Below are 25,400 nucleotides of genomic sequence, written 5' to 3' on the forward strand. Positions count from 1 at the left end.
AAATGTTTGGCAAACTTTAGGGTTGTTGAACCACCCCATATATATTATTTTCATTTGAAAACAAAAGAGAAATTAACAATACAAGATTGAGAATGGATATCCAGTTTCCTACTATGCAACTGTGGCCATCCGGTCTAAAATAAATAACGGAACGGAAAAGTAAACAGCGCCTCATGCTAACAGAAAGTAAATAAACATGCAACCAGTAACATTATTGTCTACAATAAATTTCTACGGATCTACCTCGAGATCCGTGAAATATGATCGCAAATGAATTTATTGATTTTTTGATAAAAAGTAGATACAGATCTCAGTGTTTCCTCTAATTAATAGTCAAGTACAAAATAATGATGATGACGTATGTAATTTTCTTCTCTCCGGGTTTCGCGCTTTATCGGTTGAGAATGATGCTTTGACGTTAACTTTGCTTTATGCTTGATCTTCTGTAGAAGCTTCTGTAGATCTTCTTATCTTTGGACTTCGTGCTTTATTGGTTGAGAATGTTTTCTTGGCTTCCGGAGAAAGGCTTTATACTTGATTTTCTCTTTAGTTGGAGTTCGGATTTCTGAAGAACCTTGCTTTGTTTCTAGAGGAAGGGTTTGAGAGCTTCTTCTTCTCTAGAGGGAGAGCTTTTGTCTTCTGAGAGAAAGTGATCCAGATCTCCTCTCAATGAGAGAGGCTATTGTATTTATAGACTTAAAGGTAATTTAACTTTCCAATTATACCCCCAACTTAAAGAAGTTTAATTGATTTGTTTAAAAGGCTAAATTTGTCGAAATTCCATTTTAAGGATTCTATGGATCATTATTAGGTTAAACTTATTTATTTGGGTATAGGGCCCAATACTTAATATGTGGATCACTTGATTTTGTTTAGGTCATGGACTTTATCTGCGAAAGCCCAAAACCCAGACTTGTAAGAGGTACGTTTCCATTTAATGGACTCAATTTGGATTTAAAGCCCATTATAAAATTAGAGATTTTTATTTATAAAATTTGTAAAGACCTCCTCAAAATTTTGGTGCCTACAAATGCCCCCTCAAGGATGCATCATCGAATGTGAGGTTGAGGATGAGGTATCCTTGATTATGTCGGCTGACACGTGAAAGCTTCGAATTTAGAAAGATTTGCCACGTGTCTTTGGAACCTTGTAGTAGGACTTTTTTTTTTAAAGGATGGGTGATCCTTGAGAACAATTTAACTCACATGAAGATGTATAACCCCAGTATACTTACCTTTCCTATAGTTGAAATACATGAGATTAAATTCATGTGTTTGGTACATGCATATACTAGAAGATAGTATCGGTACTTCATCAAAAGCACTTAGAAATAATTGTTGGGCTGCTTGGCTGTGAACCCCTCCTAGCTTCAATATTGAAAAATTTGCGCGAGTATTTCCTGTGAGGATCTTGCTGATGGAGACTAAAATAAAATTGATCATGATACACAATAATCATTGATCAAGGTATTTCTCACTTGAACTCCACCCCATGCAAACCAATGGCCCATGTATTGGCTCTAGAGGCCCACATATTCAGGCCCACTACTTTTTTTTATAAGTAACCAAAAGACTCAAGCCCATTAAATATTTTTTGGGCCTAGAATCATTACACCCAAAGTAATTATGTGAGAAGCATAGGATCATATCTCTTTGTCATAATCTTCAACAATTGAACAAAACTTAAATTGGGGAATCTAACTTCTTCAAGAAAAGCTCTTTGTTGTGGTTCAAAGGCATGTAAATCATCCGGCAACGGCTTAGAGATCCAAAAATTTCAGCTCTCAAAAGAAAAAATTAATATTGGGGCTTAGATTAAATGGTGAAATCAAGTTTTTAACCTTCTAGAAATTCCAATGGCTGGATTGGAGTGGCAATTGTTTTTGGTGGTTGAATCAGAGGTTTTTTTTTTTTGTTGAGGAAATGATAATCAATGGCTGAATCAAAATCTTGAGAACGGATTTGGATCGAAGGATCGAAGGATTTGGTCAATCCTCAAACGTTTGTGTTTGAGTCAATTAACTAGAATTTTGGGATGATCTCAAGAGCTCCTGTGAGTTGCATCTGAGTCACCTCAGATTTAATTGGGCCGAGTTAAATGGATAGCAATGGACTCGATTTGTTGATTGTTGGCTCAAAAGGAGTGGGTAATGCATTCGGATACCAAAAGGTGAGTTCAACAACTTTAGTAAGATTTGAATCTTACTAAGTTAGTAAGCTTAGCTTACCATCTTCTTCTCTTATTTTTTTTTTACTGATTTTTTTTTTTTTTTTGACGATTTTTGTAAACCCTTTGAGGTTTATCAATTAAAAAAAAAAATCGGGGTGCCTACATAAGGTTGGAGTTTAGGAAGTAAAAAGTTGGAGTGCCGATATAAGTTTTAACAAAACTAAAACCCAAAACCTCTTCTTTGATGCAGAACGTTCTTGAGAGCTTGATAGAAGCTTCTCTCTCTCAGATCTCAGCCATGATTTCAGCCATGAAAGGGAGAGTTTCGTAGGTTTTGAAACACAAACTCAGTTTTGATCCCTTCTTCCTTTTATGCCATTTTTCGTTGGAGCAATCTTCACCACGGCACATCTACTCACGTTCTAATTACAGCCACTTACAGGTATTCTTCTCTCTCTCTCTCTTGCTTTTCGACGAAATCTTGAAGCATTTCTATGAGCTCTCTCATCATCTCCACGCCTTTCGACGACTCTCGACCGTTCATTATTTAAGCTTTTTTTTTTTTTTTCTTGATTCAAGATTTGGTTCAAATCCGGAATTGAAGAAACGTTTGATGGAATGTTTTTTTTTTCGATCATTCTTGTTTGAGTTTGACTGATTCAGATTTTGCGACTGATTCAGATTTTGGGGTTGATCTTGATTGAGTCACCTCAATGTTAATCGGGTCCAGTTGAGCGGACTCACAATGGGCCGCAAATCATTATTATTATTATTATTTTTTTGAAACTTCATCTGATCAATAGATTTATTCCATTAGAAATCTTTAAGATCGATTCCTAATTTAGATAAATCTTTTTGGATTTGAAATTCTTCATCGATCTGGAATCGGAATCTTCGATTAGACTTTTCTTCCGATTAAACAGAGTTTGAAAGAAATTTGGACTTCAATTTCCTTATTGATAGAATGCACCAACGAGAGTTTTTTTATTTTTATTTTTTATTTCGAATGATTTAATTTGACATTTCACATCTCATTGAGTAGGGTTCTATTTTCTTATAAATAGAACACAAGTTGCTGTAGAAGGTTTGTCTTCTCTTATTTCTGGTTTTTTTTTTTTTTTTAGCACACAGATCTATCCTTTCTTAGAGAATCACGTAGTGGAGGCTGCCCATAGACCTTTTCACCAACATATTTTGGATGCGATCTTTTGCACTAGCACTCATTAAAGAGGTGGTCGATATCGTTATTAATATCAAAGTAGCAAAATTCACCGTTGATCTTCTAAGTTGTGTACAAGGTAATCTCTTTATTATGAAATTTCCCATCTTTGGATAGATTTATAATGACATTCACAATGCTGTTCACATACATTGTTTCTTCTATTACAACCTCTACCGCAATTAATACCCTTTGATAATTAGGCTAATACCAAACAACTTTTACTTGTTCTAAAAATCAATAGTTAGAAGATCCAACTTCAGAATAGAATTCTACACTTAGTTTGTTAATCTAAACTACTAGCTCACATGGTTCAGAGATCTAACTTCATTCACCAGCCGATGAATATACAATCTCCCCAAAACATCATAGAATGGCTTGAAAATCTATCCTCACCAATGCCATATGAAGTTGGTGTTTCAGATGAGCTGTTGGTATTACAACCAGTACTACCTCTATCCCGGCTAAGTACATTGACCTTTCCTTTTCTCCCGAAAAAAAAAATTTCAATGAAAATAATATTTTGCCTCTATGACACAGTGATTTCCACCAAAGTATAACAAAAATCCTTTTCCTATATTTTTTTATTTTAGAACAACTTGTTGGAGGATATAAATAGAGTTCTTTAAGCATATAAAATAATCTTCTTGAATTGATTGTAATTTGAACTCATTTTTTTTTATTACTTTGTTATACTTTATCTCTTCTCCTTATTGGGCCTTTTCCATTTTTTTTCAAAACTTGTGAATGAATTTCATTGGAGCTTCTCTTTTTCTTACAGATCCAGGATTACCAATAATATTGATATAAATATCTGATTCTTTTGGGTCGATTGCAGCTCGACTACAGCTTCGAAACCACAGGAAGGTATGGATCTTAGTCATTCTTCCCATATATTTTCTTTGAACTTTGTCATCATCGCATTTCCTTTCTTATGAATTATAACCAGAATTACAAATTGAGAACTTATAACCCTTATCAGTCAACTTTTAGAATATTTATCTGTTAGTCTGCTTAGCGGTGGCCAATGTTGAATTGTAAAAAGTATTGCGTGATAAACGATGTACACGTAGAAGAACCATGCGACGAACCATTTGTCCAATCAGTTGGTCATTGAAGCAACTGTTTATCAATAATACTTAAGAGTTGACAACGTCAATTGGCTGACAAACGTCAACTGGCTAGTAGAATCATAGGATGCAAGATTTATACACGTAGAAGATTCATGAGACGAACTATTTGTCCAGCTAGTTAGCTAACCTCTAAAGCAACTGTTTATCAGTAATGCTTAGGAGTAGATGACGTCAACTGACTGACAAACGTCAACTGGCTAAAAGAATCACAGGATGCAAGATTTATACACGTAGAAAATCCATGCGACGAACTATTTGTCCAGCTGGTTGGCTAACCTCTAAAGCAACTGTTTATCAGTAATGCTTAAGAGTGAATGATGTCAACTGGCTAAAAGAATCGCGGTACGCAAGCTTTATGCAGGTAGAAAATCCATGCGACGAACTATTTGTCTAGCTGGTTGGCTAACCTCTAAAGCAACTGTTTATCAGTAATGCTTAGGAGTGAATGACGTCAACTGGCTAAAAGAATCTCGGTATGCAAGCTTTATGCACATATAATATTCATGCGACAAAATATTTGTCCAGTTGGTTGGCTAACCTTTAAAGTAACTGTTTATCAGTAATGCGTAGGAGTGGATGACGTCAACTAGCTGACAAACGTCAACTGACTAAAAGAATCACGGTACGCAAGCTTTATGCACGTAGAAGATCCATACGACGAACTATTTGTCCAGCTGGTTGGCTAACCTCTAAAGCAACTGTTTATCAGTAATGCTTATGAGTGGATGACGTCAACTGGCTGACAAATGTCAACTGGCTAAAAGAATCACGGTATGTAAGCTTTATGTACGTAGAAGATCCATGTGACGAATTATTTGTCTAGCTAGTTGGCTAACCTCTAAAGCAACTATTTATCAGTAATGCTTAGGAGTAGATGACATCAATTGGCTAACAAACGTCAACTGGCTAGAAAAAATCATGCGACGAACTATTTGTCCAGCTAATTGACTAATCTCTAAAGTAATTGTTTATCAGTAGTGCTTAAGAGTGCATAACGTCAATTGGTTGACAAACGTCAACTGGATACAAGAACCATGCGACGAATTATTTGTATAGTCAGGTGGCTAAACTCTAGCGCCAGAATATTATTGAGTATAATGATTTTTTTATATTCATACTCTTCTATATCTCTAATTAATGTGACCCTAGTACTCAATGAGACATGTTACTTTTTTTTTTAATAAGTGTATTTGGTCTTCTTTTTTTTCACAAAGATGGCTAGAGACATTCTTTCCAAAGGTTTAAGGAATAAGAACCGTTCCAAAACGGAACTTACCGCGTGAAGTTGGGTAGATGATCTTATAGATCCTTCTCAAAAGGGAAAATGACTTTATTTTCCCCATGTTATAATAGCCGATCGTTCAAGAAGAGGGAACATTTCATCTGTGGAGCTGAAGCTTGTTGTGCACACATCGATGACCGGTCCTTTGAAGGCACGAGATACAGAAAGGGACAAATTACCTAATATGATAGCTTTAAGTGAATATCCTCCAACAACTGACTTACTCCTTGGAGATGAGATTGATACGGAGCTTCAGCCATCTTTATGTCATCCTCCATATCATGACCAAACTCACAATTGTCCACAGGTCGTTTTGACGCAGAAAATCATGCAACGTTTTACTCAATGGGGTTCAAATATTGAACCTCGAGGCGACATTCGATATCTCAGTGGTTTTTGGGACTGGAGATTGGATGTGAGCCACAAACTGCAGACAAAAAAGTCGATAGCTTCCCTTGGTAAAGTTATATTTGTAGCTAGTAAGGAGTACAGTCGTCCTAACGGCATGTATCGAGCTTTATGTGAGTTTTGGTGTCCCGAGACTAACACTTTGTGGCGGGTTGTGGGGAAGTTGGCATTTCTTAATGGGAAATGCAGAAGATTTCTAGACTTTTTATTGCGGGTGAGTATTATGAAGAGGTGGTGCCTAGTTTTGATGAACTCATGGGTTGCAACGGTGTTTCAAGGCTTCCTCTTTCTTGTCAATATTTGTTCAAAGCATATGTTTTACCGATTTGTGAAAAGGGGAGTGATTGTGTTAGCCATAGTGAATGGCTTGATTTCTGGTACACCAAAAATGAATGAATTTCTAATCCTCGTTTGACGGTAGAGTACAAAGAAATGGCAAAATCATTTTATTTTGATCGTAATGGCCGTCAGCATCTTAGAACAAAATTACAAAGACCTTTTTCCTCTCGAGTTACTTTGGCTAAAGGATGTCGTAAAGAGGGAGAAAATCCATTTATTAGGCTCGATTTTCTTGCAAATCAGAATCTTGAAGATGAAGCTATGACAGCTGCATACCTCTCCTTGTGGTTGTGTCGTTTTGTTCTCCCTTGTGAGAATGGTAATGTTATTCGTCCAGGTACTTTCAAAGTAACAGCATTGATGGCTCGAGGTACTACATTCAGCTTGGTACCTCCGCTTCTGTGTTGTTTGTACAAAGGTCTAACTCAGACCTATTGGGGTATGAAAACACAATAAGTTGTAGGTGCTTCCACGAGTTATTGTCCCCTTCATCACTTGTTTGGGTGGGTTGGACTTCATTTTCCTCGAGGAGTATTTGGTAGCATTGATGCTGATTTTGGACCTCCATATTTGGTTCGCACAGCTCGTGTTTCCAACTTATACTTTTATTGGGAAGATAGTGCTAAAGATGTGAGAGATCTGATCATCACCATGGATTCTAGTGATTGTAAATAGTATCCTGAGGAGCTTTGGCCACCAAAAGGTTATAGAAGGATACGGACTGATGATGGTGATGATCCTTCTGAAGTTCAAGCTTTCATGATAAGCTGTCGTCCTGGATTTGTGATGTTTCGATATGGTAATGTTTGCGAGGTGAAAATGTATAGCCCTCACATGTTTGCTCGTCAACAAGACTTTCGTCAACGTATCCCTGGAACTTCGATTCCTTTCATAAGATCCGTGGATGGTTAGAGTTATACAGTTTATGGTTGTCTTTGACTCAAACCAAAAGTCGAGTCAACTTTTTTATTCCTCCAAAAGTGCAAGACATGAATCGGCAATTTGATAAGAGTTATAGGGATTGGTGGGTTCAAGACGTAGTACCTCACTTGGATGCCCTTGATTTCTGTCTTCTTAAGATAGCGTCTCCGTTTTGAACTTTAATTTTGATGAAGGAAAATGAGTTGAAGATCGTGAGGCACGTCGTACTTTGCTTGCCACGCAAAAACCTTCTCGAAAAAGAAGAATAGAATACACACGCATTGATGATACGCAAAATGTCATTACAGAGCCTAGATTGAAATTGCGTTTCAAAAAAATACTACCAACGCCAGCGACTACTCAAACGGATCAGGCTAACATTGTTGGGGTAGATGTAGAACAAGCTGTTCATAGATCAAGTCCCGTAGATTCTTTGAAGCCTGTTGCTCATATTGAGCCTAAAGATACGAATGTGACTCTAGATGAGTAAGAAGTTAAAGTTGAGAATGATGTGTCTCCTAGGAAAGGTAATTTTACACACTTTTTTTCTTTCTTAGAAATTTCATGTTTTTTTTTTTTTTTTTTTTTGTATATATATATATATATATGGGTAGCGTTCAAGGGCAAACTTTTTAGCAAACTTTTTGGCAAAACATTTTTCAAAACATGGGTTAGAGGTTTTGGAATGGGCTGATTTTTGGTGAGGATGATCTCTACGGTGAGGAGATCATTCTCACCAAAAATCAGCCATTCCAAAACTTCTAACCCTATCAAAAACAGTTTACAAAAAATGGACGGTCCACGATGTTTCAGCTTGTAAACATGGGTTAGAAGTTTTGGAATGGGCTGATTTTTGATGATCATGATCTCCTCACCATAGAGATCATCCTCACCAAAAATCAGCCCATTCCAAAACCTCTAACTCATGTTTTGAAAAATGTTTTGCCAAAAAGTTGCCATTGAACGCCCCTATATATATATATATATATAATCTTTTGTGATTTAATTGTTCTCGTAGAATCATCAACCAATATACACTCTATTGTCGATTTGTTCGCCTCAGAAGATTTTGCATTCCTATCTGCCTTCTGTGGTATGGGAGATGTTTGGAATGTCAGTCATCTTAGTAGAGGGCTTTCGAAATTGGTTGATACTGAAGACCCCTCAAAGAGTGATGGGGACGAGGTTTCTTCATGTCCTCGTCAAAATTCTCGTGGTACTCCATCAACTTCAACTACACATACGGCTCCTATTGCATTGACTTTACCTACTTCTAATAAGTTGGTTGATTCATCTGTGATTGTTCCGAAGTCACGTGGAATGCTTACTATTTCTACCCAAACTCGACAAGCTTCTTTGCATGAAGTGACATCGACTTATACGTTCAACAAGCATTACATAGGGCTCGTGATGAATTCCTTCGATCTAGAGTTGAGTTGATGCTCAATATTGACTTTTCCAACCTAAGATAATGGCAATCACTTCATATGCCTGCCATCATCTCTTCTCTCAAGAATGCTTTCAGAACTGATCCTGTGCCTCTTGCTAACTTCTTCGACTCGCTTATAACTAGAGTAGAAGTGTATCTTTCAAGACGAGAGAAGGCTTTATCATCTTTGTCAGTAGATGATAGGGATCTTCAGCTATCTGTCTTAGATCAGGAAATCTCAACTAAAACGTCAATCAGTGGATAGTTTACGTACACAACTGACTGAAGCTAAGGAGAAAATGGTTGAGCTGACTAATTGAGAAGTCGAGTTAGAAATCGAATTGACTCAAATCAGAAAAATGCTACGACAAGTCGCTGCTTCTGAAAAGTCTCTTAGTATTCAAGTTCAAGAAGAAAGTGAGGCTCTATTTACTATTGAAACGGAATGTACTCGCCTATCTAACGCTCCAATTATTGATGATGATGAAGTAGCTGCTTGCGAAGCTGAGAGAGAGTCTTTGAAGAAGAAGTTTTGGAACCTTACTTCTTTATATTAAGTTTTTTTTTTTCATTTATTTATTATTTTTTTACTGTATATGACTTAGGAAATTATAACATTGTTTATTTCATTCGAAATTAATAAAATTCCCTTCTTTCCTTATACAAGTATCTTATTATTATTTTTTTGTTGATGTGGTTGAACTTGAAGTAACTTTACAGGTTGCCTACGTACCCAAAAATGAGATCAAACCATAATGTAGTTCAGATGGATAATGCTCTAAGTTTTGCCTAGACCGCCCTCTCAGGTTTTCAATCTAGCGAACTCAAATTCTTTTTTTTTTTTTTTTTTTTGGACCGTTCACAGTTTTAACTTATACGGGTCAGGAGTATCATGTAGATTAGGCTCGTACGATAATAAGCATTGTCAAACAGTTTTGGCTCGTGTTAAGGAGTACTGTCAAACAGTTTAAGCTCATGCCGAGAAGCAAGTGATATGAAGTTTTAGAATCAATCACATGGAAGAGTGTTGTTGACTCCAAATATACGATAGAAAGCTTGACTCTTATCATGCCGATAGCTCTCTGACCACCCAAGTTGAAGCCTTGGATCATCAACTTACTGCGAGCAAGTTGATCCGACGAGATCCCAACTTGTTTAATGGTACGAATTGGCATGATATTGACCGCAGAACCACAATCTAGGAGAATTCTTTGAACTTTATTCTTCCTCACATAACCAGTTACGTAAAGCGACCTATTGTGAAGTCGAGACTCCAATTAGAGATCCTCATCAGTGAAGGTAATTGTGGCCATACATATATTGTTTGGTTCTGGATTTATGTCAGGTTGAACTTTCTGTTTTGAATCAGTTGAGCTTTGCTTTGAAGTAAGCTAAACTTGTTGGAATTCACTGGACAAATCCAAGTCGACCTGCGAATCTTCTATTTTCGAAGTGTTATTGTTTTTCTCAAATCGTTAATCTCCATCATTAGAAGTAGTATGATGTTCTTTGGACCTATCATCAATATTATCTTCTAGCACTTCCGCTTCCACTTGATGACATGACATTGTGCAGACTTCCTTCAAGAGTTTCTTGGGTAAGAATTCTAGAAGAGTAACCGGCACACTGGACGGTTGCTGAAGAATGTCTTCAGGGTCTGCGGGCAGAACTCGGAAAGCCTTCTTCTTTGTTGCTCTATTTCGTTTCTTTGACCCTGTACTTGGTTTTGACTTTCTTCTTTTTCTCTTTGGCTTCGAAATAGAAGGAGTTGGCACATATGTAGGGCGTCTTTTCCGACAATGACAACTGTCCACCCTTCGTCATCAACTGAAGCAGACTCTGAGATGTCTGACTTTGAATTTGAAGTTGAATGAAATTGTGGTCCTTGTTGAAGTGAAGTAGGAAATGTGATGATTTTTCTTTGATTTGGCCTTACCCCCAACGTGGGATGGGCCTTTTCAACATCGAAATGTACGGGTATGAGTTGTGATGGTTTAGGTAAAATTTTGGTGATTTGAGGAGATGGAGTCTGCGTAGCATACTGACTTGCCAAGAGTATTGGATCAAAAGATCCAAAAGTGACAGAGGTCATGTTGGAAGTAGCAACATTTTCAACACAATCAAGTTCAATTTTCCCTTGACGTGCCAAATCCATAATTTTCTCTTTGAAGACGAAGCATTTTTCAATCGGGTGACTAATCACCCTATGATAGCGATAATATTTCGGATCATTGTCACGACCTGCTTCCCCGGGTCGTTTGGGCAGTGGAAGTTCAATGAGATTTAATTTCAACAACTCTTCGAACATGCCCAAGACGTCAGCATCGGGAAAATGATACTCTTTTTCCTCAAGCTCCTTGAGAGTTTTCCAAGCTTTTCCTGTTTTTTATGTTGAATCAGTTCGCGGCTGATCTTCTCTTCTTTTACCTGTGATCTTGACAGGTTTGTTGGTGGTGGTAGAAAAGACTTCTTTAGTTTTGAAGGACTTACCATCCTTCTTTTCCTATCTTCGAGGCTCGTTTGGTCATGGAGTCTGATGCACAACTATACTCTGTTCCATGTCGTGGGCTCGAGTAGCTAGCTCTTCGAAAGTATGTGGTTTAATTCCTTTCAAGATGTAAAGGAGTTGCCAGTGCATCTATTGAACACACATTTCGATAGTAGAAGATTGAGAAAGTCGATCCATGCAGTTGAGGGAAAGATTTCTCCATCGCTCGATGTACTCGATAACTGGTTCATCATTCCTTTGTTTGACGGCGGCGAGTTCCACCATACTCACTGTTCTTCTAGTGCTGTAGAAGCTACCAAGGAACACTCTTTCAAGTTGATTCCAATTGTCTATTGAGTTGGGTTCCAAGTCAGTGTACCAATCAAACGCATTGTTGCGGAGGGAGCGAACAAATTGTTTCACCATGAAGTCTCCGAATGTACCGACGTTGTTGCAAGTTTCGATGAAGTGGGCAATATGCTGTTTTGGATTGTCTTTTCCTTCGAATTGTTGGAATTTTTGTGGTTGATATCCTGCCGGAAGAGGCATTTGTTTGATGCGTTGAGTGTAGGGTTTGGAGTAGACCAATGAGGACTGTGGCATGGCCCCATACTGAGCACGAATTGTGTCAGTAATCATTGCTTGCAGTTGTTGAACAGAAAGCGAAGCAACAGACCCATGTGGTGGATCCCGAGTAGCTTTTCGTGAACCAGAATAGTCTGCTCGTTGTTCTTCTTCGTGCGGAGCCACGTATGCTTCAGGGGTGAATCCTGGAGGATGTGAGGGTCCAACACTCGATTATTCTCTTTGTCTTTCTGCTCCAAACGACTGACGAGAGTTGCAATTTGGATATCTTTGTCTTCCATTGCTTTTGTTAACTTGTTGATGGTGTCTGCAATCTGAGCAACTTGTTCCTCCATCGTTAGCGCTCCAGCTGTCATCACTGTTCTGATGGATGTGTGAGTTTATGACAGAAAAGTGATCGATAAAGATCTAGACGATCCCTCACTTGACTTCGAATCAGATCCAGAATCTGACGAGTCGTTTTCTACCACATCCGCCTACGATTCCTTCGTGGTAAGTGCCGCTTTTGTGGCACGTTTCTTGGAGTGATACTGGAAAGGTTCCACTAGCTTGGATCCACCAGTCTTTGTCATTTTTCGTGTCACATGATGATCGCGACTAATAACCTGAGCATATTCAAGATTGGAAGAAAGGATTTTCCTACCTTTCTCAGTAGCGGTAGATGCGATAGCGTTGACGTTGCGAGATGCCATCGATGCTTTAGTTGATGTTCTTACAGTTGACTAAAAGATGAGAGGTTGAGATCGTCCCACCGAGCGTGCCAGAAATTTGTCTATAATAAATTTCTACAGATTTACCTCGAGATCCGTGAAATATGATCACAAATGAATTTATTGATTTTTTGATAAAAAAGTAGATACAGAACTCAGTGTTTCCTCTGATTAATAGTCAAGTACAAAATAGTGATAATGACGTATGTAACTTTTCTTATCTCCAGGTTTCGCGTTTTATCGCCTGAGAATGATGCTTTGACATTAGCTTTATTTTATGCTTGATCCTCTGTAGATCTTCTTATCTCCGGGCTTCGCGTTTTATCGGTTGAGAATGTTTTCTTGGCTTCCGGATAAAGGCTTTATGCTTGATCTTCTCTTTAGTCGGAGTCCGGATCTCTGAAGAACCTTGTTTTGTTTCTAGAGGAAGGGTTTGAGAGCTTCTTCTTCTCTAGAGGGAGAGCTTCTGTCTTTTGAGAGAAAGTGATCCAGATCTCCTCTCAATGAGAGAGGCTATTGTATTTATAGACTTAAAGGTAATTTAGCTTTCCAATTATACCCCCAACTTAAAGAAGTTTAATTGATTTGTTTAAAAGGCTAAATTTGTCCAAATTCCATTTTAAGGATTCTATAGATCATTATTAGGCTAAACTTATTTATTTGGGTATAGGGCCCAATACTTAATATGTGGATCACTTGATTTTGTTTAGGTCATGGACTTTATCTACGAAAGCTCAAAACCCAAGTTTGTAAGAGGCACGTTCCCATTTAATGGATTCAATTTGGATTTGAGGCCCATTATAAAATTAGAGATTTTTATTTATAAAATTTGTAAAGACCTCCTCAAAATTTTGGTGCCTACAATTATCCCTGGATATCCGTTCACTAACCTACACACAACACAACAATGTAAAATGTAGACATCACCCCTCGGGTGTGACTCTGACCTTCTACTGTTTCATACCTTTTTCATTTTTTTCGATTTTTATAGTTTTCAATCTCTCAAACAAAATATCTATTTTCTGATAGTCATCAACTCAATATAAGTTCATTGAATATTAAATCATTTTTCCAACTATGAAATTTATTTTTATTAATAACATTGAAAAAATACAAAACTTAGATTAAAACGAGGTCCGAGCGGTACACAAGACCCAACTGACGGAAATAATCCGATGAAATATCATACCCACGTATAATTTGTTATAAAATACAATTAAACATATCAAATATGCAAGTTCTGGCGTGAATTTGAAATAATCAATTGAATTCTATATTTTTGGAAATTCACCACAAATTTTTAATAAAATCCTAAATGCAATTTTCACAATCTACAATTACTAATAGAAATTGAGAGTTCCTTACAATCTCTATGCGAAAGAATTGAAGTATGTGCACGAAAATCGAGATGGTTGGTACGAAAATCGAGATGGATCGAACTTCGAGGCAATTGATTTTTAAATATGGTCCAGTGGTTTGGAAGATCTCGATGTCGTCGTCTTTTTTCCCTTCTGCTGTGGAAGATAGTTTGACCCCAAAACAGATGAAATCCAAGGTCGAAGTTACGAAACCCCCGTATATATATACGGTTGATTTTTGACTATACGGGGTGAAAAAGGCGAGAAAATTGAAGGAAATTGGGTGGATTTTGTAGAGAACGAGGCTGCGAACGTTTTCTCTTTCTGCGTCGGAAGTCGACGGCGACCCGATCATGATGAATCTAAGGTAGAAATCGAATAAAAAAATAATTTTTTTTTAAATTGTTGGTTGGTTTTTGAACGACTTTGAAAGATGAATAGTGATTTTTTTAAAAAAAATTTATTTATATAAATTTTTAAGACGAAATCGGTATTTTACCTATTGTTTTGATCGACGATAACTTGACCGGCTGAATTTCAAAAGTGACGAATAAATGCTCCATGTCGTCTAATTTTTTGTTTCAGATCTAATGGTGTGGTAAATTTCTCCAAATTATTTCTCTAACAAAAACTTACATTTTTTGCTCGATGCGACCCTAAAATTGATGTCATTTTCGTTTTTAACGATAATTCGACTTTTTGATCTTCAAAAATGACAAGTAAATAGTCCATGTTCAATAATTTTTCATTACGAACCCAATGATATGATCGAATCTTAACAATTCTTGCTCTTAAAAAAATTATTATTTTAACCTGGCCTAACTCGATTATCGAGGATTTTGTAACTTTTATGTTCGAACTCGCATGTAAGCGTGTTCATAGGTTAAAGTATGTTTTTCGATCATTTTGAATCAAATGATGAGGTCAGATTCCATTAAAATTTATCAGAAACATCCTAAAGTTTTACCCCTAAATCCTACTTTTAGGATTTTCTTAAAATTCCACTATTTATTTTTTTTCGAGATATAAATCGAAAACTCAAGGTTTTACATATTGATAGTCACCAAGTCGTAGTATGGGTCTAACCGCAAAGGAAAACTTTAGAAAAAATGAGAAAAATTATATAAAAAAAAAAAGTATCCATAATGTAAAGTACAATACATTAGATTTTTATTCTAAGTTTACGATATATTTAGGGGGTGAAAAGAATATATTATTGAATATCTTCTCATACATAATTATATATTTTATATTGATAAAAAAACAAAGTCAAACCATATATAAATGTATCTTTTCAGCAAAATAACATTCTATAAAAATAAAATTTATAGCATCAAGTCAAAGTACAAACAATCATTGCAAGACTTAATAACCCATTTTCTGGATGACAGCTGCCTTTCCTCTCCAAAAACTATTTGAAATCATCATAACCATCACCTAGAGCTTATACTTGCGCACGGTTGTCGAACTTTGTGTTTGTTTTTCTTTTGATCGGTAGAACCCATGGTATCGTCTTGGTATCAAGCATGGATGACACAAACGGACAAGTCAATTTTTTGGATGAGATATAAAATACAACGTTCATTTTCATTTTTTTGAATGACATCTCAAACTTATCGAAAAACTTGTCCTAGACGACTTGATATCTGGCATGGACGAGACGCAAAACCAAATTTTAAAACCATGGTAAAACCTTTTTTTTTTTTAAATCATTTCAAAAACAGATTTGTCACCGATTTAAATTTTATTTTAAAAATAAATAAATAATATGTTAAACTAATGGTTTTTTTGGGTAATTAACAATATATCACTCCTTTTTTTTTTTTTTTAAGAATTGTAAAATAGGCATATAGCATCCTCTAGGGGCCCCAAACGATTACATTAATTTATAGAATAGTTAATCTACTATGCAAACCAAGGGCCAGTATTTACGTCTGCATGAGATTTAAGAGATTACTATGAAAATTTCAAATTGATAATCTAAATTTTCTGTAATGAAATATACGATCAACCATCATTCCATTTATTAAATTTGACAAAGGGTCAGAAGGAAATGGTTCGATCATCTTATTTCTCGAGATCATGATACATATAGATACACGAATGGTCCATGGGAGCAAGATTTTCAGGAATATTTTGCTTATAAGCGGAAGAGTCATTTCATTTTATGTAATTAAAAGGCTTTTGCTAATTTTAAAAGATTAATTAACATGGACTTGTGATCAACAATACTCAAATCTAATTCATGGTTTTAAATTGGGACTCGTCCGATGCGTCTCGGTATCATCCACCAACGAGATGGATATACAAGTCAAGCGTATCGGACAAAATTTAAAACTATAGTTCATTGTTGAGCAAGACTACTCAAACGTATCAGAAAACTCGTCCAATATGACGAGATGTCAAAACGAGTTTTAGAACCATGATCTCATTAGAACATTAAAGCTTATGCAACATTATATATTTACATGGGTTTTGCCCTCCACCAAGACTTGTGGAATACCAGCAAAGGAAATCCACAATCCACATTTTCAATTTTTTAATTCACTTCTGATAATGGACTGAGTTTTAATTTAATATATCGCCCTGGTTAGGCTTATTATTGTCAACAGTCCAGAACTACAAATTTGGACATAAATTATACACAATACTTAACATTGACAATATAACAATATAGAAGAAGAAGAAGAAGAACCAATAAAGCATATAAGATCATAATCAACCAACCTGGAACGCTAAAGAGGAGAAATGAAATGGGGAAACGACGCTCGTGCAAACCAGAAGGATCTCACGATCACTATATTTTGAACAAAAATAATGGACCACATATGCAGTTCACATTCAAGTTCTCACACCATCGATGATGCTTGCTCTGTGAGTACAAAATGATTGGGTTTGGGTTTGTTTGCAATTGTAGCTGATACAAAGAAAAGATAAGTCGTTTGAGTTTGCCTAATGTAAGTAATTGTAACAAAATTCGGCAACTGAAACAAATGTTACCTCATCTCAAACAAGCTGCACCACAGCAGCCACGCGTAAGGCCCCACCTTGGAGGAGATCATTAAGCTCGTCAAATAACAAAGCTGTGCGCCAACCCCATCCCTTTGGAGCTTTTGGTAACAGAGTCCCAGTTTGTTTAAAGCTTCCAAATACCATAACTTCTCTCTTTGATGGACAAATCAACTAAAACAAAAATAAAAGGCCTCAGTTGTCTGTCTTCAACAGAAAAAGAAAACAAAGTTGAAAGTTCTTTGCTAAGACAGTTGGCCTACCTGATAACGGGCAGTAACCTTTTCCCGAGTATCAACATACATATGAACCTACAAAAAAGGAAAAAAAAAAAAGAAGGTTAACAGAAAGGTAGGACTTTGGTATGGCACCAACGGTCCCACCTACAAAGCAATCTGGATCATGCAGTAGTTGGCTGCTATTTCTTGGATGATAGTATAAATCATCCAAATTAGCGATCCTGAGTGCCCAATGAAAGTATTTGAAAATCTAGAAATACAACGGTTCATGGCCAAGAGATGCATCAAGTTGGCCAGTATGGATAGGGTTTTTTTTTTTTTTTGACAACATGAGGAAAAATGACTGGATTGGACACAAAACACCAAGAGCTTTAATTTAGAGAGCTGCTATTGGCACCCCAATTTTTACTAATTAGCCACAATTTCTTAAATTATTTATCACACCCTAATTGAAGATTAAAACACACCATTCAACATGGTTTAAGTTATTACCTCAACATTACAGAGCATTATAACATATTCAAACAAATTCAACAGTAGTTTACAATTAGGATGAGAGAGAGAGAGACTTTTACTTATTCTCAGCCATTTTTTTAATTGGGTTGTAATAATTAAAAGTTGGGGTGCCAATAGCAACTCTCTTAAATTTACCAAGGGGACTGACCTTTCTTAGAGAATCAGTAATCTCTGCCTTCCGCCGGTGCACAAATAATCCTGAATGAAAAAGAAAATAGAACGGCTATTCTCATTTACCCTAATGAATGGAATACATCTATATAATGAGGACATTTCTACCGAGTGGAACATTACCAAGAGTACGACGTCCTTGAGGGTCTTCATCATTAAAAGCCTGTACACTAACCTATATATATTCCATAGAATCAGATTAGATCAAATTTATGCCAAAAGATGACAAACAGGAGAATGCTTGAAGTGATCCACCCAAATAATTTACAAAAATAAAACGATCAACTAAAAGATAAATTTATATGAAATACCTTCCACAAAGAACCAGCATAAAATACTTCTGGTGAGTGCTTTACTTGACCATCAGTAAGCCTGTCCACATCCTCAAATTCTACCCTGAAACCAGTGCATCATTTATACAATATAAAAGTAAGGACTGATCAATTGAAGAAGTTAAATTATTAGAAAAGAAAGTCAAACATCAAGTTTCTTTTCCTTTCTTTCTTTTATTATTATTTTTTACAAATGAAGATTGAAATATATCTCCTGGATAAGGCTTCAATGGCTTTGATGTAGATTGAAATGTTGAATTAGTAACTAAGAGGATGTTAGATGACCTACCCAAAGCGAAAAGGAGGGAAATGGCGCAAAGGTGTTTTCATATCCAGGGATATAGAAGAAGCATCGGCATTTTCCCACTCTAACCCAATAGTAGGCTCATGTGACTCTAGCATCTGCACAGGAATACTGCTAGTACTTGGCCCAGGACCTGAAGCTCCACCAAATCGGCTTTGTAGATCCGGTTCATACCCTCTCTCTGTTTGCTCTCCATGAACAGGAACAACATTGCTCCCTCCTTGGCTAAGGCCAACCAAAGCTGTCAAGCCATCTCCAGACAGCTCTCCATTGAGATCAGCTCTAGCTTCTGATTCATCATTAGCTAGAGACAAATGACAGTTTCTGTTGCCCAGTCCAAATGGGACACGAGAAAAGACAAAACGTGTCGGTTGCCAAGCAGTGGCAGGCACTAAAGTGGCCCCCCGGCCAATGCCGGCAAGCCCATCAATAGGACCCCTAACGTGCACTCGTACGGGCCTAGAAAAGCTGTTTCCTTCACCTTGAGCAGCATCAGCAACATACACATTCCCCATGTTGCCAGGTGGGCTGTTCCGATCATGCTCTTGCACGTAATAACCTGTGGTAGGAGCTCCCAATGAAAATCCATATGACTGCCTACATGCACAGGCCATACTTGTATAGCAGCAATTTTTGCACGTATCAGCTACAATTTCTTGCACCTTGTAGCTTAGAAGCATCTACAAGTAATGTAGATGGGTGTCAGAATTTTCACATTTGTAAGATAAGTCTCTTAACCATTAGTAACATTATATATCTGGATGGGAGGATGCAAACCTGCCCTACCTGCATGTTGCACACAGGCAACGGAGTTGGGACCGACCTAATGAAAGGTCTGTAATGGAGATCTATGCTAGAAACCAATAGGATTGGCTTTCTATAGACCTTCATCATTTTCTTTCTCAATGTCCAAAAGAGTATGATAGGTCTGAACCTATTTCACCTGATATGTCGGTTCGCTCAGTTCAAATTTGGGTTCATGGTTCACCACTCTAGAATGAAACTGGTTCGTAGGGGTAGGCAGAGATAATCCATTCCTTGGTTCGCTTTGGTTCCTAGATTGGTTCTCTAGTGCATGTATATAATTTAAGTATACAAGTTATAAGTACAATTATAATTTTAAAAAATTCTAAGGTAAATAGAAACAAACTAGTATAATAGTCCAATTCTAAATATAATGAATTGGTTTGGTTCACCAAATCAATTAAAAAATTGTTTGGTTTGCCAAATCCAATCAAAATTCGGTGGGTTCATGGTTCGTTTGATTTTATGAACCCAATATGAACCGAATTGGGCACCAATGAATTGAGTAGCATAGGTCTGAACTACAAGAGTGCCTAGGTTCAACTAATTGAATGGTGGATCCCCAACCCTTGCGTGTGTTCCACATACAAAGCCAAGGCAGAAAGGATGGTTTCTTCTCTTTCTCCTGTCTTGCAGACATTCATTATACAACAGTAGACATGTCATATGGAGACCAGATATTTGCAAGAAAAAAAAAAGATTTGAATTCTGACCTGTAGCCAAAGACCATCATTCACGGCTTTACAAGGGAACCCCAATTCTTCAAGCTGCTTTCTCACATTTAAAAGTTCCTCAAAAGACATGTTGCAGTATATAAGACAACCCCCTTCAAAGATGTTGATAAATGCATCATGTTCTTCCCCACGGACTCCACAGTTCCCTTTTGCATAACTTTTCACCTGTCTCCTGCCTACAATCCGGCCACCCCATGAAGGAGGCACGCTACATCTTCCCCACTCGTTGGGCATAAATCCATTACATGAAGAGGTCACAGAAGAGCACAGCCTTGATTGGTCACTTGGAAGCCAACTATTGTTATTTAAATGGTAACATGTGCTTTCTTCAGATGGCCCCTCCATAGCCACACCATTGTTCCCCGTTCTGCTCGCTTCGACACCGTTCAGCATTTCAACATAAGAACAAGATGTTCTAATTCCATCTGGGTTTGAAAATGAGTTAGTGAAAGATGTAGCTTGTTGGGATTGGCAGGGATATCTTGACTCCAAATCAGCTTGTTGGGATTGGTGTGGTTTGGATTCAGACAGCCCAGAGTGAAAGTCAACCACACAATCCGCAAGCTCAACCAGAATATTATGAGCAGTTTTATGTCCTTCATGATCATCATTTAAGCTAATGTGTCCTAGTTGGGATTCGTTTATCTGTTTATTAGTGCTTCCATCAATTAAATTCTTCCCCTTTACTTCAGAATAATCACTCTGAGCGCCTGGTCCCGTCTCAAAACTTGAACTTCCTTGCTCAAGATGTTCTGCTTGGAAGAAGGAACCTTTCGCAAGTAGTATGTACAATGCCAGCTCAAACCTTTAAAAGAAAAACACGGAGTGTTATTGAGTTTCAAAGGGATTATGTCCACGAATCATAAAATCCAATTTAGACGCAGTTATAATGTTCCTTACCGTTTCTCTTCACTGGGAATCCACAGTTCATCTGAGGTGAGCAGCGCATACAAAGTTTGAGATGAAAGTTTAGGGAGCACCTAATGACATACCCAAGTTAATCATGCATATATTCAGTATAACTGACCCAGTGCCCATAAGCTAATAGAACAAAGGATCTGGCTTACCCAAAAATTGGATTTCTATTTCAAACAGTGAATGCAACTGATCATATGCTTAAATTGAAGATGTGAAGGAGTTGTCAACTTTGTAAAACATTAGATTTATATTAACTATATTTTGAAACGTGGATGACGAAATGGAATAGAAATGCTACAAAATTTTTGTTAATAGGTTCATAGCATAGAATTTAAAAATAATCTAAGAGCATAAGGAAGTTGCACTATTCTTGTTGGATAAGCTGGGAACTATATAAATGAATTCAAATTGTATCAAAAACTTCGTATTAAACTTATATGATATTATTATTTATCGGCCTAGAAAGACAACACACAATAAAATAGATTCATCTGCAACTAATACCAATTTTCATCCCACACCTCTTTCAATTCCATGGCACCACTTTGACAAAGGTAACCCCAGCAAGCATTTCTGACACGTTCCCCATGTATACCATAATCTTGGCTCTCTGCAAATACCTGAATCATAAAGAGAAGCAAGTAAAATCCAAAAGAAATGAAAGCATATAGATTCTGACACAAAGGCAGACAAGCTGCAAGCAGCCAGACCACACCTGATATGCCAAAAAGTTTGAGGTCCATAGTTCAGATATGATGAAGTCTGTGCAAATTGCACACAAATCCTGCAAGCGAAGTCCTCAAGATATATTAGAGACAGAACTTAAATATGTACATGTGCACAAAATACTGGAACCCATAAGAAAATGTTGAAAATAGAAATATTTTTCAGGAAGGGCGGAGCTACAAGTCTATATTAAATGCGGTCAGGTACCTGAAGATCAAGAAAGGATGCAGCAGCAAGAACACGAAATGCATTGCCATCATTAAGCTTAGGGTGATGCCCATACATATACGCCAAAGACATTGCAATCGCTTCACCATTAACATTGTCATCATCGACATGCAATGTCAAAGTTGGGGCAGTAGCCTCTTTCCATGGACCTTGAAGCATGTTTCTGTCAGACAAGAAAAAAGAGTTCACCATGTAAGTTACAAGCATCTCATATGTGAATATTCTCTAGTTGCAATTTTCAATGTAATGCCGCACACCCAAACATACCCATGAGTGTTTAGTTGCAAAAAATTAATTAACGGACTACATAAATCCAGGAAACAAAAAGGAAAAAAGTGGTGAATCGTTATAAAGAGGTATGAATTTTAACCATGCACGATGCATGTTTACTTGCTCATAATGAAGGAACTGATTATGCAAACAAATATATTGGAGAACCAATTTGGTTTTGTGCCAGGGAAGTCAACTATTGAGACAATCTTTCTACTCATCTACTTATACACATTATGGGGAAGATCAGAGTCTTCCCATTCCCTTTCACTCTGTCTTCACCATTCCAACTTATATTTTCTTAAGGTCAAAGAATCTAGAAAGGAAATTCATGTGGAGTGACATAAATGATACAAAAAATACTATGTGGAATGGGGCGAGGGGTAATCTTCAAAGGAGATTGGAGGCCAGGTTATAGGCACATATAATTCAGTTACTAAACTATACTAAAGTTCCAACTACCTTTTTTTAAAATCTTTTTTTTGTTTTTATAATTATAAGTATTAATGTCCATATTAGCCTACGGTGAAAATATTTGAAAAGGCATCTCTACAGTGTATGAAGATCTTCCTATGAGCTTTAAATTCAAGAAAGGGTCAGCTTAAAGAATACGGTTTGTGGAAGGCTATCTCCTCAATAGATTCTTTGAGAAGGGGCTGAGGGAATATTTTGTTCAAATCCTAGCTTTATAAGACTTCAAATGATGGGGAGATTGGTCAATTACCTTATCTTGGAAATAGGCAGCAAAAGTTCATGGAAATGGGATACTTTATGGAGTGTTATTGAAGCAATCTTCAAGAAAAGGTTCAGACCCCTCAACAAACCTTTTGTTTTCAAGTGCTTTCATGCCCAAAATAGTTTTATGATCCAAATGGAAAATTCAATGAACCATAATAAACTATTACTGTTTTACTAAGTACAGCAATTACCATAACAATATTTTTAGAGGGTCGAAAGGCTAAAAAGATTCAATCTTGAACATTTGAATTACAACTTCAATGGACTTTAATTATCTAATAGTAACTGTTTTGTTTCATCCTACAAGATAAACCACACACATTAAACTATTACCAGCTCAATAACACCACCATTTCCTCGAAGAAAAACAACAAGAAACGAAAAATCAAAACTTTAATAGGGTTTCGACTAAGAATCACTAATCGATTTCAAAATCAAGCTCACTAAAACGAATATTGTGGAAACTCGTGAGAAAATCATGGATTTCAATGTCTCGACATTAAAGTTAAACATAGAAATATTTGATTTTTCGCAAATCAAATCTGAAAAGTGTGATGACCTACCTGAAATACGAACTACGAGAGAGAATTAAACGATGGAGATGATAAGTAGAGCCCATGGCCTGGACTATAATGTCGGAAAACACGCCCAAATTGAAACCCTCAATCTGAATGTGGTCACAGAGAGAGGTAAGATTGCAATCTAGAGCTCGTAATTCTCCACTGCTTCGATCATTATCGGACTGTTGTGAAGGAGGGATCACCATTTTCATGGAGGTCCCGAACGAACGAGGTTTAGAGTATTTAATTTCCATCTCTCTCTCAGTATTGTTGTTGTGTTCTCTTCTTCTGGTTTGTTACGAGAAAAGAGAGACGATCGCCATTAATGAACCTCTAAGAGAATTGAGAAACGCCGATTGGTCCAAGGAAGTGTAGATTTTATGTTTTAGAGGGTTTTTTTTTTTTTTTTAGGGATTTTTTGTGCGTTTATTTTTGGGTAATTTGAGACATATCCCTCCGCATTTTATTGAATATCTGAGATACCCACCTGTGTTTACAAATTAATGACATACCCCTTGATCTCGTCTTCTTTGAGAGACTAATTGAAATGACCTAAATGACCACTTGACAAAAACCCTTGATATTTTCCTCCCAAAAAAATTTCTTTTCGTTGGCTCAACATGAATAAATTATGTTAAATAAATTTTGGATAGAATTTATGTTAAATAAATTTATGTAAGTATTATTAAAATAATTAATTGTTGGCAATCTCTGGTTTATTTCTCATAAAAGTCATGAATTTTTTCATTTTTTTAATGAAAGTATTATTCTTTGTATTATTGAATTATTATGAATAATTCATGTATTTTTAGTTAAAAAAGAATAAATTGCATTTTTTTTACGAATTTTTTATAGAACTCGGTGGAAAAGGAAAATACTACTATTGCTCAAAGTGTATACTTTTACGTGTAGCACAAGTCAACTTTGAAGTGATCATGCTTCAAAATTTTGGAGGAATCGATCTTTTTTTGTGACAAATTTCATTTTCTCTTTAAAAAATAATGACATAACCTTCTACATTTGTTTGAGATTACATCTTAATTTTTCAAATTAATGATTTATCCCTTGATTTTGATCTTATTTTATAAATCAATGAAACAATAACGTCAATGACCTCAGTATCACCACCATCATTATTACCATCACTACTATATCACCACCTTCACCTTCACCGTCATCAACTTCATCATCACCATTACTATTAACATCACTATCATATTACCCAATTTTTTATTATCGAATTTTTGAAATGAGACAGACAATACAAGTATGAAGCATATGCCACATATTTTCTATTTATCGAATTTTAGATTGGGCTTTTACAATTCAAAATTAAATAGAACTCGAATTTTCAGGCATTGAATTTTTGCCGTATTCCAAATTGTTAACAAGACTTGTAACAATGATCATCATGATGTAAAAGAATGTTTAAAATCTCATCTTAAAATGTTTTAGTCATGAGAAAAATCAATCAAGACTATCTTAGTTCTTCTTGACCAAGACATTTTGAGACACTTCGAACCTTCTCAAACTTTTTAATGTTATTGGAGATTTCTATAGGAATTGATTAGCATTAGTAAAAGTTGGTGTGGCAATAGTAGCTCTCTAAAAATATCTGTGGTTTTGTGCACATGACACATCAATCGCATCACATATTTTTTTAATAATGTTATTTTGTGAGAAATTAAAAAAGAAACATAAAATTTGAAGAAAAACAAAAGTACAAATACAAAATCACTTTTAAAAAGAAAGGAAAGAGGGAGAACCACAAGATTAGACTTTGCTAGATCACCTGAACAATCCAAAATAA

General features: G+C 36.4%; 1 protein-coding gene and 1 long non-coding RNA gene across 2 annotated transcripts; one reads left to right on the plus strand and one right to left on the minus strand.

The window, feature by feature from the left end:
• Positions 1 to 2,267: 2,267 nt before the first annotated feature.
• Positions 2,268 to 8,075, plus strand: LOC147383400 (uncharacterized). Its single transcript, XR_015173519.1, has 3 exons — positions 2,268 to 2,611; positions 3,294 to 3,467; positions 4,170 to 8,075. It is a non-coding gene; the product is annotated as an uncharacterized LOC147383400 (long non-coding RNA).
• An 8,514-nt stretch (positions 8,076 to 16,589) lies between these two features.
• Positions 16,590 to 23,972, minus strand: LOC147383401 (BTB/POZ domain-containing protein). The gene is made up of 13 exons (XM_086428088.1): positions 23,594 to 23,972; positions 22,002 to 22,185; positions 21,784 to 21,852; positions 21,590 to 21,688; positions 21,051 to 21,130; positions 20,130 to 20,955; positions 18,598 to 19,292; positions 18,288 to 18,372; positions 18,100 to 18,151; positions 17,954 to 18,003; positions 17,314 to 17,361; positions 17,042 to 17,224; positions 16,590 to 16,958 (listed from the first exon to the last, which is right to left on the minus strand). The coding sequence occupies exons 1-12, from the start codon at positions 23,842 to 23,844 to the stop codon at positions 17,048 to 17,050; spliced, it is 2,616 nt and encodes an 871-aa protein (XP_086284214.1). The 5' UTR covers positions 23,845 to 23,972; the 3' UTR covers positions 16,590 to 16,958; positions 17,042 to 17,047.
• Positions 23,973 to 25,400: the final 1,428 nt, after the last annotated feature.

The sequence above is a fragment of the Akebia trifoliata genome, chromosome 16, assembly GCF_017979445.1.
Source record: "Akebia trifoliata isolate Shusen 1 chromosome 16, ASM1797944v1, whole genome shotgun sequence".
NCBI lineage: Eukaryota > Viridiplantae > Streptophyta > Magnoliopsida > Ranunculales > Lardizabalaceae > Akebia > Akebia trifoliata.

Bases quoted from the DNA above. Each gene is read 5' to 3' on its own strand.
- LOC147383401 (XM_086428088.1), bottom strand. From the start codon at position 23,844: ATGGAAATTAAATACTCTAAACCTCGTTCGTTCGGGACCTCCATGAAA. The intron at 22,186-23,593 runs GTAGGTCATCAC...CTTGTCTGACAG, and splicing joins TCTCGTAGTTCGTATTTCAG to AAACATGCTTCAAGGTCCAT. The intron at 17,362-17,953 runs GTCAGTCCCCTT...CCTTTTTTGTAG, and splicing joins TTACTGATTCTCTAAGAAAG to GTTCATATGTATGTTGATAC.